This window comes from Osmerus eperlanus, chromosome 16 (genome assembly GCF_963692335.1).
Source record: "Osmerus eperlanus chromosome 16, fOsmEpe2.1, whole genome shotgun sequence".
Classification (NCBI taxonomy): domain Eukaryota; kingdom Metazoa; phylum Chordata; class Actinopteri; order Osmeriformes; family Osmeridae; genus Osmerus; species Osmerus eperlanus.
Genome location: NC_085033.1, coordinates 11,368,633 through 11,382,978, shown reverse-complemented (window position 1 = coordinate 11,382,978; position 14,346 = coordinate 11,368,633). Strand labels below are relative to the sequence as shown.

The window sequence follows — 14,346 nt, the reverse complement described above, 5'->3', positions numbered from 1 at the left end:
AGTGGTGAACGATACAAATGGACATATTTAGCGTGCTTCCCCCGTCTGCTCGGTTATGACGTAGGCTGTTGATGATTCATTATTTAGCCGTGTGGCAGCATGAGGGTAGGGAAAGGTTATAGATCACTATGCAAAGGGACCTTGTTAAACATCTCCTGTGGGACACTGTAATCATGGTCAAAATGTGCAACACAAATCATTGGTACATGTCGTAGATAAGCAAATTGTTTTTTTTGTTGCTAGCAAATCAACACATGTCCAGCTTGTTTTCAGTTATGTGCAAGGCAAGCCCAATAGTATTAGATTCAGCCTGTAATAAGAACAATTATAGGAACACGTTATTTCAGTAAAAATATCAAATAACATTTTTTTCCACTATAAACGTGTTGATGGGTCTTCCTCCTCCATGTGGGACGAGAAAGCCCTGTCTATCAAACTCCAGCTGGAGCAAACCAAACACGACTGTATTACGTTGACTGACGACACTTTAGAATATTACAGTGTTCAAGTATAACAGCATTTCTGGGAAGTGGCTGAGAGACAGCATAAAAAATAATGACTGTGTTTAATTGTGGAGGGAAGTGGGATTGTTCTCATAATGTCATGAACAGATTTTAATTAATGCTTCTATATAATATTTTTCTGGTGCTTCTATGATCCTCATTTCTCCCATCCTGATGTAACACAGTCACATAAACACACAACGTGAATATGGGAATGAGGCTCGACGTACGATAACATTATGTTCGCAGTATAGATCAGGCAAACATCTAAGACAGTAGCATTCAGTATTTGTATTTATTTTTTATATTATTGTCTACGTCACATAACATATCATGTTATTTAAGTTTATGTTTATAAGTAAAATATATATTAAGTCATACAGAATCAATTATTATTATTATACAATTATATAATAAACAATGAAACAATCATACATAGCCTGTATTTTATGTTTACATTTATATACATTTTCATTATAAATCAAATATCTTATGTACAATTATACTTTAAATAATGAATACAAATACATACATTTCCTATGTTTATATAAGTTGGATTATTAAGTGAGATCTAGAGTCCAGGATCTCTAGTCTTCCCAAAACAAAAGTGTGTCTTTAAGTGTCCTGACTGACTGAAGCTCTTCCCACACTGGTCACAGTGGTACGGCTTCTCTCCTGAGTGAACACGCTGGTGTGTCTCTAAGCTTCCTGACTGACTGAAGCTCTTCCCACACTGGTCACAGTGGTACGGCTTCTCTCCTGAGTGAACACGCTGGTGTCTCTTTAAGCTTCCTGACCGACTGAAGCTCTTCCCACACTGGTCACAGTGGTACGGCTTCTCTCCTGAGTGAACACGCTGGTGTCTCTCTAAGCTTCCTGAATGACTGAAGCTCTTCCCACACTGGTCACAGTGGTACGGCTTCTCTCCTGAGTGAACACGCTGGTGTGTCTCTAAGCTTCCTGACCGACTGAAGCTCTTCCCACACTGGTCACAGTGGTACGGCTTCTCTCCTGAGTGAACACGCTGGTGTCTCTCTAAGTTTCCTGAATGACTGAAGCTCTTCCCACACTGGTCACAGTGGTACGGCTTCTCTCCTGAGTGAACACGCTGGTGTCTCTCTAAGTTTCCTGAATGACTGAAGCTCTTCCCACACTGGTCACAGTGGTACAGCTTCTCTCCTGAGTGAACACGCTGGTGTGTCTCTAAGCTTGCTGACTGACTGAAGCTCTTCCCACACTGGTCACAGTGGTACGGCTTCTCACCTGAGTGAACACGCTGGTGTGTCTCTAAGCTTGCTGAATGACTGAAGCTCTTCCCACACTGGTCACAGTGGTACGGCTTCTCTCCTGAGTGAACACGCTGGTGTCTCTTTAAGTCTCCTGAACGACTGAAGCTCTTCCCACACTGGTCACAGTGGAACGGCTTCTCACCTGAGTGAACACGCTGGTGTGTCTCTAAGCTTGCTGACTGACTGAAGCTCTTCCCACACTGGTCACAGTGGTACGGCTTCTCTCCTGAGTGAACACGCTGGTTTATCTCTAAATGTCCTGACAGACTGAAGCTCTTCCCACACTGGTCACAGTGGTACGGCCTCTCTCCTGAGTGAACACGCTGGTGTCTCTTTAAGTTTCCTGACAGACTGAAGCTCTTCCCACACTGGTCACAGTGGTGATGTCTGGCCTTTTCCGTGTCCATGCTTCCCTGGGTGGGGACCGGGGGGAGGGAGGAAGTGGTGTTGGGGCATGGTCGAGAGGAGGACAGAGTCTCTGGTCTTGATCTCTCCACTCCTCAGCAGAGAGACGTACAGGTCATGGTGGCACCTCTTGATGTGCTTGTGGAGGTAGATCTGGGCGGTGAAGGAGAGAGGACACTGGGAGCAGGAGAACACCTGAGTCTGGGACGACTATCCTTGGTCCTGGAAGAGAGAGAGCAAATTAATAAATGTAATACAATTAAATACAAACAGCAGAGTTTTAAAATGACAAGCTTTGGTAAGGGATTAACAGGTTGCAATCCTGGTCTGTGGGTTTAATGGTTGTTAGATGTAGTAATGAAAGAGAGACGAATGTACTATTGACATTAAATTAACTTCACTCAAAATCAATGGTCTTGTATATCAGTGCTCTACTATACGAATACAGTTAAGGTCAATAATATTGTAGGTTAAGAACATCTCCAGTCAGTGATTTGAGTGGCTCAATGTTACAAGTCCCTCCAATCTATCTATAGAGAGGGAAATGGAGAAGAGAAGGGAGGTGAGAAATTAGGGAGGAGAGGGAAGTGGAGGGGGGAAGAGGAGAGAGGAGGAGACATAAGAGGAAAAAAGACATAGGAGACATAAGAAGAGAGGAGATATGTCAGGAGAGGAGAGAGGAGAAAAGGAGAGGAGGACACTAAGAGGAGGTACCTCTGGTGGAGCTCTTGTTGTCCCAGAGGTAGTCAAAGGAGATGCCCAGGTCTCTGGCGTACTCGTCTTTGTACCAGTCCAGCAGCTCCTCCCCCGGGGCCAGCGGCCGGCAGCAGCGGTACAGGTTGGCTCCTCTGTGATTTCATTGGAACCCCTCTAATTCGTACATTGAACCCTAGCATGTGTGGGTAACTTCTGTCATCTCTCTAAACAGTGTATGTCAGTTTGCCCTCGGTCCCAGAAGGCCCTCCCTATTTGTCCTAGCCGTTCAAAGTCTGGTCATCGTTAGCTATATCTCACTATCTTATGTTAGCGCATGTCCTAAATGTCAGCATGACTCATTCTGGGTCAGTCACTGGAAGAGCTATCTTCTTAGTCTAATTGTTTCTTACTCAAATATGTAATGTTCTTATTGTGACCTCTGATTGACGCTATATGTAAGGGATAATGCCCGACGAGGTGTACGATATCACCTGGATGCTGGACGATGCGGAGGTGTGGATGCATCCCTAACCCTAACCCATTTTCTTTTTCTATGGCTCTGAAGTAAACTACCCCTGGAGCATGAGACCACCTTCACTGGCGCGAAACTCCAACGGCGGGAAGTCTCAGCGCATGCGTGAGACTTGAGAGCCCTGGATACACTGCACACGAACATGCTCAACACAGACATGTAGAAGCGTGTGTGTGTGTGTGTGTGTGTGTGTGTGTGTGTGTGTGTGTGTGTGTGTGTGTGTGTGTGTGTGTGTGTGTGTGTGTGTGTGTGTGTGTGTGTGTGTGTGTGTGTGTGTGTGTGTGTGTGTGCGTGTGTGTGTGTGATGTCAGCAGCTCTCGAGGTGAAGGGGGTGACACCTATTCAGATCCATAGACACAGAGAGGCTGGGGCCGACTGAACAACATAGCCTCATTATAGCCTTATGAAAAGGTATCATCACTGTAGTGTCTGACCAGGCTGGAAGACCTGTCTGCATCTGGGAGAGATAGGAGATTCAGACACACAGGCCCTGTGTGAACACTGTGAAGATCCATTCTTCCTCCCAGACATCCTTGGGAAATGACTGATCTGGTGTGACTGAATTGGCAACAGCCGGGTAGAGAAACACATGCATTCAACAATCCAGTCATGATACTGTATGAACTGTAATGGAGGAGATAAACTCATGAAATGGATGAAGCTAAAACCAAGCTACCCCTGCCTTTCTCTTTTCATCTCTCTTTCTCTCTCTCCCGCTCTCTCTCTCTCCCTCTCTCTCCTGCTCTCTCTCCCTCTCTCTCTGTGCTCCTGCTAAGTTGACAGACAGGTACAGTGTTTATTTAGGGAGCATTGCATTATTCATAAATGTCCTGAGAAGGAAGCAGAATGGGAGACCCCGTCAGCCAGGCAGAGTGCCCTTCTTCTGTGTGGAGGATTGAGGTTCCTCTCATTAGAATTCTCTGAGGATGTCTTCCTGGAGTGATTCACGCAGTGAACACCCAAAGTACCTTCAGAGATAGAAAATTGAGAAAGTTGCGTAAACTCCTGACCTCCTGAAGGCTTAGTGGATGCTCTTTCTATGCATACTTCACTATGCAGCCAGTGTACATCTCAGGGTGAGCTTGTGTTGATGATGTTTGTCACTAGGAGTTATGAGTTCCACAGCCGACTTTTATAGATGTGACTGTCTCCAACTCTGAAGCTGTAGCGATGAACATACAGATGATCTTACTTTCATCGCACTTTGATTCGCTTTCATAAAGTGTTGATGCACTGTAGGCCACTGTTGCTGATGTGTACTGAAACAGACTCTAAATAACATATTCTGTGATCTTTTCATCCACAACACACGCATAAAAACAAGTACACAAGATTTTATCAAGAAGATTAACAAATGGGAATGGCTAAAATTCTGTCTCGTTATGATAGTTTTTATTATTATATTACACTTTAAACAGAGTCCAGTCATTTCAAAGTGATTTCATTTCATGATTTAATATCAACAACTGTCCTTGTTAGCCAACTCAGAGAGTCCATTTTCCCAGGGCTTTAGCCTTGAGGTCAAAGCTCTCGTTCAGTGATTTCATATCTTTATATACATTTAAAAAGTTGTTCATAACTGATGTATAGTAAAACTTTAACACAGCCAGATGAGCAATGTATCGTATCTGGTTGCCTTTATACTCAGGCTTTGATTCACACCGTCTAAAAGCCTCTCTAGTTTCTTCAGATTTTTCCATCTCTTCTAGAAATACTTTTTCTGCAACTTTGGGATCACAATTGAAAGAGAACAGCAAATTCTTCTCTTCTATTCTCTCAGGAAATTTGGGGTATTCTTCATCAGAATTTGTATCAATAAATCTGTTAATGTCACCTTGTGTAGTATTACTGATTAGGTTGAGATAGGCTAATAAATATTGTTCAAACAAAAATGATAGAACAAAGTTGGCAGCCCTGACATCTCGTGTCACACCCTGCGTCCTCTGTTTATCATTCTCTCTCTGTAAGATGAACAGCTTCTTAAAAGCACTCTCTGTCTCCTCCTTCATCCTGGCTGGGTTGTTGGCGATGTGAGGGACCAGCCTCAGGTAGTCACTGATCAGCGACACCTGTGGAGGTTAGCTGCCCCCTTCCTCCTTGACGAACCAGCCCTGGAGGGGGCCCGTCACTGGCTCAAACTGGCCCCTCACCCGCCTGGCCAGGCTGCTGAAGAGCACAGCCAGGGAGAGAGCCACCACCCCCGTCCCTCCCATGTTGACGATCCCCTGGGGGCCCACGGTGGTGCGCAGGGCCTGGGTGAAGGAGTCCAACTGCGGGGGGGTCAGGGAGCCCTGGACGACAGCGTAGTGGTCACTCAGGTGCTGGGAGGAGTTGATGCTCAGACTGTTGAGGAACATTGGGTTGGGGTTGTAGTCTGGGAAGGGACAGACGTCCCTAGCAAGGGAGATCAGGTGCTGGGATGCATCATCTGCACAGGGCCAATTCGCAACGCCTTTCTTGAAATGCCATGAAGGTGTTTCCCATGGTGAGGTCTCAGATGAAGAAAAGATCCCTGGAGGCAGAGAAGAAGAAGAGCGACAGTTTATCCGTTTGTTTCTGAGAAACAGCTGCTCTTTCTGTCAGTGAGAGGATTTGGGTTTGAAGATAACCAACCAGTCAATGTAAATAACCACACAATGCAAACATGCTGTCGTTAATGAGTGGCCAGTAGTTCCTGGAATCAAATGGATGGTAGTCTGGTCAACAAGGTCAATAACTGGTCTTCTTTGACCAGATTTCTGAGGTGAATAGTCTGGCAAGTGCTGTTGTGCAACTCTGCTGTTGTACACAGTAGAGTAGCACAACATGTATATTCGTAAAATATTATTGGTCACTTAATTGGACTTCAGGGAATTCATTTGTGACTACATTTATTCCTTCCGTGTTTGCATACAGTTGAACTGAGAGGAACTAACCGTGATCACAAAAACTGTTTAAGCGGACAGTTAGCTTCTTCTGGGAAATACAAACATAAAACATTGGTTGGCTTGCACTTGCGACAGTGGATAATCTCGTCATTGATAGGTGAAAGTGGAAGAGGATTATCGCAACAAATACGTTACACTTAGCCTAGTAACTGTGGCGATTGAAGTTTTAATGTTCGGATTTTCAGAAGTCATTTCCTGAACAATCCCTAGAAACGGCTGTGGGTTTGGTTTGTTTTCTGTTTGTCTGCATTGCTAGCATTTCCTCACTAATGTAACAATAAGTGTCACGTTTGGGGTGTTTTGCATTTGGCCTCATGTGTTCTCATAACTTCAAACACTAGATCGGCAAGACAACATGCTATCTAGCTGCCTGCCTGCCTTTCTATCCTTCAGTTTCTCTGCCTGTCTGTCTGAAAGAGGGAGGAAGAGAGAGAACAGCATAAATGATAAATAACCCTGGATAAGAGTGTTTGTCCTCTAGTTGTGCACGAATGCTGACCTCATCTCTGGGACTGTGTCTGTCCCCCCAGTTGTGTTTGGCTAACCTGAGGTATGAGCCAGGTTCCCCCTCTGGAAACCCTCTCTTATCTGTGCATGAATCCACACGCTCTTCACCTCTCCCCCACTAGCAACCTTATTTCGGCATTTGTAAATCATCTCCTCACTGCTGGATTGCCTAAGGGAGTCAATAACGCAAACAGATGATCAGAGTTTGAAGTCCATGTTATGCTGGAAAGTAGACGTTTTACTGTATCTGCAGTTCATCCATGCCCATGTATAACTAGGTCTGGGACTGGGACTAGATTCAATTGGTTTAGGGAAGAAGACAAGGTAGCACAATAAAAACAGAGTATTTTCCAGATTTCCAAGATGATAAATATGATTTCCTATATGAATCTCCCTGGGTGGAGAATGTAGGCTGGTGTCCCAGGTCATATGTATCCTGAGTTCCCTCTCTGGGTCACAGTGATTAAGTATACAGTACTGCAGCACATTCTGACCACAGAGGCACTAATCCTCTCCTCCTGGTAGATTTATAGATAAATCTCTTTAACCCTCCCTTCTCTCTCTCCATCTCTCTCTCTCTTCTTATCTCTATCTCTACCCCCTCTCTATCCGTGTAACTTCCTCCCTCTATTCCCCCTCTCTTTCCCTCTCTGTCCGTCTCATTCTCTGTGAGTTCCGTCTCTCTGCCTTGGAACTGTTCTTTTGACCTAGCTCTAAACACCTCTCTTATTCATATGTATTAAATGCTTCATTGCTCTTTTTCGCTGTCTGTCTCTCTCTGTCACACAAGATGACTTGGCTAGCCTTACATGGGAGAGTGCTGTTAAGGTTTGGGCCAGGCTCACAGAGACTCCTCCACCCCTCAGCTGCCCTCAGGAGATTGGATGTGCATCACAGACCTCCTTCTCATCTCTGTGTGCTGTCTGGTTTCCTGCTTCAGAGCTAAGAACCGGTCATATTTGAATGTAAAAGGCGGAGGCAGCATAGTGCCGCCGTGAGACAATGGGAGAGTCCTTGGAAGATGGTGTTTGTTGCTCCGCTGCGACTTTCAGCGTGCTCAGATCGCCACCTGCAGGGCGACACGGAGATAGCAAGTGCTAACGGTGATTTAGATATGTAACATGCAATCTCTCTCTCTACCTCCCTCCCTCGCTTTCTCTCTCTCCCTCTCTCCCCTCTCTCTCTCTCTCTCTCTCTCCCAGGTTCAACAAGATCCAGAACACCAAAAACACGATGAGGCGAGATGGCATCAGTTCGCTGTCGTACCACCTGGTCCAGGTGAAGAAGTACCCCCTGTACACCAACATCTCAGTGGAGATAGGGAAGCCCCCACCCCGACCCTTCAGGGGATAGGAGCGGAGGAGAGGACGGACGGAGGGAGGAGGGAGAGAGGCGCGAGTGGACACGGACGACGTGATGACAATGTGCACATAGAGCCCCCCACCCCTCTCTATTTCACTCACTTTCACTCTCTTTCTTTATGTCTCTCGCTCTGTCTCTCTCTCTATGGATCCGAAAGAGAGAGGGCGATCTGTGGAACACCCAGGCCTACACTTGTCGTCCTTCCCCCAAGCCCAGGTTTGGTAACTCAGCGCCCTGCAGTAGAGGGAAACACCTCCTTCTATGGTGCACTGGCCACAAAACGTCCAAGCTGTAAATGCTAGCCTCGATCGTGCGACCTCAACCAATGGCAGGCCTTAAAACTGTGACCAGAAACAGGCCTTGAGACTGGGATTCTAAGCAATGGCAGGCCTAGATCTGGGGAACCCGGTTCCTGGGAGGAGGGTGGAGAAGGGGGTTAGCTCAGGAATAGGTAAGAAAGATATATCAAAGCAGATTCACTCAGACTCGACTGTGGAAATGCACACGGGTGCATACACACACAGCTACACACAGCAGTGAAGAGGAACAGGTGTAGTATGCTGGGAACTGGTCCTACTGTACACACACAAACGCAGTGTGTATTCAGGAGTTATATCAGATTACTTACATGTTGGTGATTCATAAACAAGGATGGTGTGACTTTGGATCCTATGAAACTGGGTGATTTTCAAGACTTCTATGTGAATCTCTTTGTCAATCGAATCAAATATCTTGAATTGAATGTTTTTCTCTACTATCCCTGATCTCCTTGGTGACTAACACTCCTAGAATGAAGAGAGACAATGTGTACCGGTATCTCTAGTGGTCTTTTTTGGTGTCTTTTTTTGTGTAGCAAAGGATTTGTGACTATCTGAGGAAGGGAGAGATGTAGTCCTGGATATAGTGTCCAGTGTTGGTGCAGGACATTCCAGAAACTGCTATAGACCTGGAAAGGTGAAGCGAGTTGAACGTAGCATATATGCTGGATCTACAGGCGACTGGACAAGGATATCCGCTGAATCCAGAGCTAGCTACCAGGATGTTCTGAGTCCAGAGGCAAACAAATCAGTATTTTCTGGACCTGAGGGTGGTTTTAAAGAAGGATCTAATAACAGTTCATTTTTGCTCACAAAGGAAATAAGAAGCGGTGAACTCTGTAAAGTCTGGACTCTGTTCTGATCTGAACTAACTGTAGAAGAAAGCTTGTGAGCTCAGCTATATGACAATGGCGCCCTATTGCTCAAATAATCCATGATAATTTTCCTCCAACGAGACTCAAATCTTTTGTTCAATGCTCTTGTCTTTTCTTTACCATCTACATCGTTCACAAGACAATGATCGGGTATTGATGATCCATGGGGAAAGTTGTGATGTCCGTCCTCAAGGGCGAATAGATTAAACATCTGTATAAGGCAGAGCCCAACATACATGAGCATTGCCCTGTGACAGACAAAGTGATGGGCTAGTTTTCTTGGGTGTATTAACCTGGTCTAATCAAGAAATAAACAGTTTGGCCCAAACGTCTGAGACCGCTAGTCAAGATACATAGATTTTGCATTTGTTTCGAATGTAACACAAATATTGTAATTACAAATTTTATTGGCTTGACAATTTGGGTAAAAAACATTTTTGTGGTCACAGACTTTTGGACCATACTGTGTGTAATGCATCTCACAACTTCCCCTACTGGCCTGCAAAAGCCTTTTAATGTCTTAATTAAGCTTCTCACCTCTCCTTTTTCATTTGTTTTCTACTGCCTAAACACCAAACTGATGCCTTCAGAATTTGTATTGAGAGGCAAAATAGGAATGCTGCATTCTGGGAATAGAAGTTTTTTTGTATTGTAGTGTGAAGTGACGTTGGTGATCTCTCTTTTGTACTATCAGACAGCATCTCTTGACCAGGCTTGAACACGGTGAGGCTGTAGAGAAAGCCCCTCTCATTAACTCCCAGCCTTCTCTCCATGGAGGGTCTTCCCCCTTTTTCTCAACAACCCCCATCTCTGCCTTTCTCTTTTCCCCCCTGCCATCCCTCTCTCTCCGTCTCACCATCATGTGCCCAGTGTGAATACCAGTTTTTATTCCCTCATGGACACTACCCCCTCTCTCAACATGTTTTCCATTTTCAATTATCTTGGCCTCTATCTGTCTCTTTTTCTCTCTCTCTTTTTCTCTCTCTTTTTTTCTCTCTCTTTTTCTCTCTCTGTCTTTGACGCTATCCACTCTATTTTCTCTCTGTCTGATCTATTTATAGATCTATATCTGGATCTCACAAGCATATCATTTTGCTGCCTTTATTTCTGAGTGCATTACTATTACTATATAAACTACTGGTGACTACTGGGGACTAAGCTCAGCTAGTGCAGGAGTGTTCTTCCGTATCAGTGTCATATCATAAGTGTTATGTAATAGTACAGGTTTGCTGTTGTACATACTAACCAAGACAAGGCATCCTTCTTTGGTGAAAATGTCAAATATAGCACAAGTATAGGAACATATCTGACCATGAGTACTCACTACAATGCAGTATAACTAACCAGGTGCGAATAAACCTACTCGTATTTGTCCACTCCCACCGGCCTGCAATCAGATAGTTGGTATTGCCTTGTGTTCCGAGCAATTTAATGTGGTGCAGTAGGTCCTCTCATTTTAATAACACAAGTTTTCCCCTGGCCCAAAATAAAGTATTTTATCATTTAACCATCATCCTCTTCAGGAATTGGATCTCGATTTGAAGCCAGGTTTATCTAAAAGCCCTTCTCTCTCATCGTCACAGCACTCCCGAGGAGGAAGGAAGTGAAGTATAGGCAACAGAGGATCATGGGAAAAAGAGTTCTGTAAAACATGGGTACCAGAGGTCCGCTCCACATTCTACTGACAGCATCAAGCCTTCAAGGCTGTGTGCATTTTTCAAGATTTCCTGTATTTACTGTAGGTTTTTTTGTACATTGAATGTTGAAAATGTTATATCTTATATAGAATGCATAATGTCATATCAAACCTACTTTTTCTATACAATCAATAAATATCCTGGTCAAAGAGGATGTAGGTTGTGATGTGTTATTTTTGTGAATGGGAATTGGTTCGATCTGCTAGGAATGTATTAGAAACTCCTGTGGTGTAAGGCAAAATGAGGTATTCTCGTTGTCTTAGATGCATACAATCATCTGACCCAAATCCGTCACTATAACATATGCTAGATAATATATTGTTAAGGGAGAAACAGTCCCCAACTTGTCAACAAGAAAGCTAGTTCATCCCCATGGAAACGAAAACAACCTTACTCTTACTGAAAACTTTGTACTTTTCAGAGAACACACACAAACTCACATCCCACATTTCAGTCCATAATGTTAATGGTCAGAAAAGGCTTTAATGAATGATTTGCTGTACATGAAGAGATGGTGGTTTCGGGCCATTTAGTAAGATATGTGAAAATAAACACGATATTCAAATTTAAAAGAATTCAAAAGTAAAGAATCCCGGATTTAACCGGAAGAAAGGCATTCCTTTCCCACTGTTCCCACCCATTGTTATTGAAATGTGCTTCCAACTTAATAGTGGTCTCCATTTAAAATAACTACTAATTTTGGACCTAATCTTAATCCTTGTCTAGGATATCAATTTCAGAGGTGGCACCTGTCCTGAGAAGACAAGTCTTGGGCTGTTGCATACATGTAGTGCAGTTTATCCATGCCTGCATGGATCCATACACTGACTGCACATTACACACACACAGATTCTCTATACTTAATCTGGGCCAGGGAATATGAAACGATTGCAGACTAACAGATCTTATTTTTGGTTTTAATGCAATGTTCCCTTCTGAACTGGCATGGTGAAAGCATGACTTAAACATCCATGTTTACATTTTGGGGTGCTGTATTTGACTTGTATTAAATTGTATTTAGCACTTTTTCATTTCCATTTTAAGAGTAGATTTTTTTCTGTGTTCATGTGAAGTGCATGTATACATGTGTACAGCTACTTACATACAATATGTCATAAATCATGAACCTAACCACAACATAAAACACATTGTCTAAACTAAACTACTTTGACTCACACTCTATCCATACATTTAGTATTACAGTCATGAGTGGTTGTTATTATCTGAATGGAGATACACATTTTTACCCTAACACAGTAACATCCCAAAACTCTTTTTTTAGGATGGTCCTCCTAATCTAGACTAGATATGTTCGTATTGGCAGATAAAGGCTACTTAGCCTTGTTTAGTATTCCTACGCTACTAACATACACTAGAGCCAAGAACAGGTGAATCAGGTCAATTGTCAGATCGTACCTCTAGAATCAGTGCCTCTTTTTCTTTCCTGGTTCTGCAGATGGCCTCCGGGGGGCAGAATTATGCCCAGTCCCAAATCTACTCATATTCACTACTGGCTACCCACAACAATTATATGTACTTGTGGAGATATGTGTGGATTGAGCAGGCGTAGGTGACACAGCAGCATGTCCACGCTGCTGTACCAACCGGATGGCGACACAAGATACTGATATTTTTGTATTAGCCCTACACTTTATCAACCTGTTAAATCCCCTCAGGTCATCCACAAGTAGGTGAGGCTAGTGTAAGTCAGGTTGATTTAGAAGAGGACTGGTCCAAAGTTTCCTGGAAAGCGGGTTGGTTTGGAACTGATCCCACCCCTGGGTCAGTTGGTCTGTCCGGTCTCCACGGGGACACAGTTCCGGACGCGGGCGCAGGTGGCCAATCGGTTGCCCTCCCAGTAGCCAGCATCCTGCCCGTCATGGCAACGGCACTTAGTGCACGAGTCGACCCAGACGGGCTCGCCGGCCGGGATCACCTTGCTCCTGGAGGAGTCCACGTAGCAGTTTGGACCTGCAGAGCCACACAACAAGCAGCACACAAGCAGATACTCCATGAATCAGTGCTCAATACTGAGTCTGAATATCGGCAATCATGTTAAACTTTGTTTGTAAAACTATTATGAGGATAAACAACTAGGGCACTGAGCGCTGTGCAGTATTAGAGGAACTCACCCTCCCTGCACTCTGGGCAGCATGTTCCAGGTGCGTAGATGGGGTTTACACAGGGAGGGGGGGCACAGTCTGCCACCAGGCAGCGGGCAATGCCATCCATCTCACAGGAGCACTGCTCACACTCTGAGGGCTGATGTTCATCCAGTCACACACACACACACACACACACACGTGAAAACACACACACAATTGGCTGTCAGAGGTGTACAGTACATTGCTCAAATACTCAATAGTATGGAGCTGGAACAAAGGTTTTGCCACTTCAAGCTCAGACCACAAGGTGGTGGTACGTATCCATGTTCCACAGTCACTTCTCACTTCCAGCTGTGTCCAAATGTTCTTCAATGTAGGCTATCAGAAATGTTGTGCGATCAAATTTTTCTTAATTGTTCCTTCGAATAATTAACACTGACCTAAAAATAGGTCAAGTGTACTGGATCCAAAGTGTCACTGCTAGACCTATCTTACTTAAGGCCTATCTTACAGGTTGTAGCCTACCTGAAAGTTTTGCCCCAGGTCGTACACCTCTCCCCGGTACTCGCAACCTATCTTCTCGCACCTTGGGCAGCAGTCGGTGGGATAATGACTAACATGGATGCATGCGGCGGGCAGAGATGTGCACTCCGTCCGAGCGCAGGCTGATCCCTCTGGAGTACACTCACACTGCGTGCAGTGGTCCGAGTCTAGAAAGTACCATTCCCCCACGTAGTACACGCTACCGTTGGCCTCACAGGTGTTCTCGTGCCCCGCCACAGAGAAAGCTAGACCGGACCGAGCGCACAGCAGAAGCACTAATAAGGGACGTATGATACTCATCGAGAAGCGCGCAAATGAAGCCATTGTCAAAGAAGGCGTTATGTCCAAAACTGTGATTTGCGTAGCTATAATCCTAGACGATAAGGATCCCTAATGATTCCCATTTGTCAGACCTCTGCAGACTTCTACATAGTTACATTATTTTTACGTTTAAAAAAAAAGAATCGCTCCTTAAACTTTGGAGAGAATGGTGCGCCCAAACCCGCAGCTCAGAGGAAAAACTGTACAAAGCGAGGAAACTTTATTACGTCTCCATAGGGGTTATGTTTCAACATGCACGTGACTCCC

The 14,346-nt window shown here is 44.5% G+C and overlaps 3 protein-coding genes across 3 annotated transcripts in view; 1 reads left to right on the top strand and 2 right to left on the bottom strand.

Annotated features, from left to right (window-relative positions):
- Window positions 1-11,258, top strand: part of b4galt2 (UDP-Gal:betaGlcNAc beta 1,4- galactosyltransferase, polypeptide 2) — a 58,175-nt gene extending 46,917 nt beyond the window's left edge. The window contains exon 7 of the mRNA XM_062482144.1: window positions 8,062-11,258. Within this exon, the coding sequence (XP_062338128.1) occupies window positions 8,062-8,212 (151 nt within the window). The 3' untranslated portion in view covers window positions 8,213-11,258. The remainder of the gene's footprint in view (window positions 1-8,061) is intronic.
- LOC134036952 (zinc finger protein 239-like) lies at window positions 995-2,402 on the bottom strand. The gene has a single exon (XM_062482145.1). It carries the CDS (start codon window positions 2,197-2,199, stop codon window positions 1,075-1,077), a length of 1,125 nt encoding a protein of 374 aa, XP_062338129.1. The 5' UTR covers window positions 2,200-2,402; the 3' UTR covers window positions 995-1,074.
- Window positions 11,259-11,571: 313 nt separating the features above from the next.
- On the bottom strand, window positions 11,572-14,297 carry zgc:113531 (uncharacterized protein LOC541359 homolog). The gene is made up of 3 exons (XM_062482153.1): window positions 13,741-14,297; window positions 13,243-13,372; window positions 11,572-13,081 (listed from the first exon to the last, which is right to left on the bottom strand). The coding sequence occupies exons 1-3, from the start codon at window positions 14,080-14,082 to the stop codon at window positions 12,894-12,896; spliced, it is 660 nt and encodes a 219-aa protein (XP_062338137.1). The 5' UTR covers window positions 14,083-14,297; the 3' UTR covers window positions 11,572-12,893.
- Window positions 14,298-14,346: the final 49 nt, after the last annotated feature.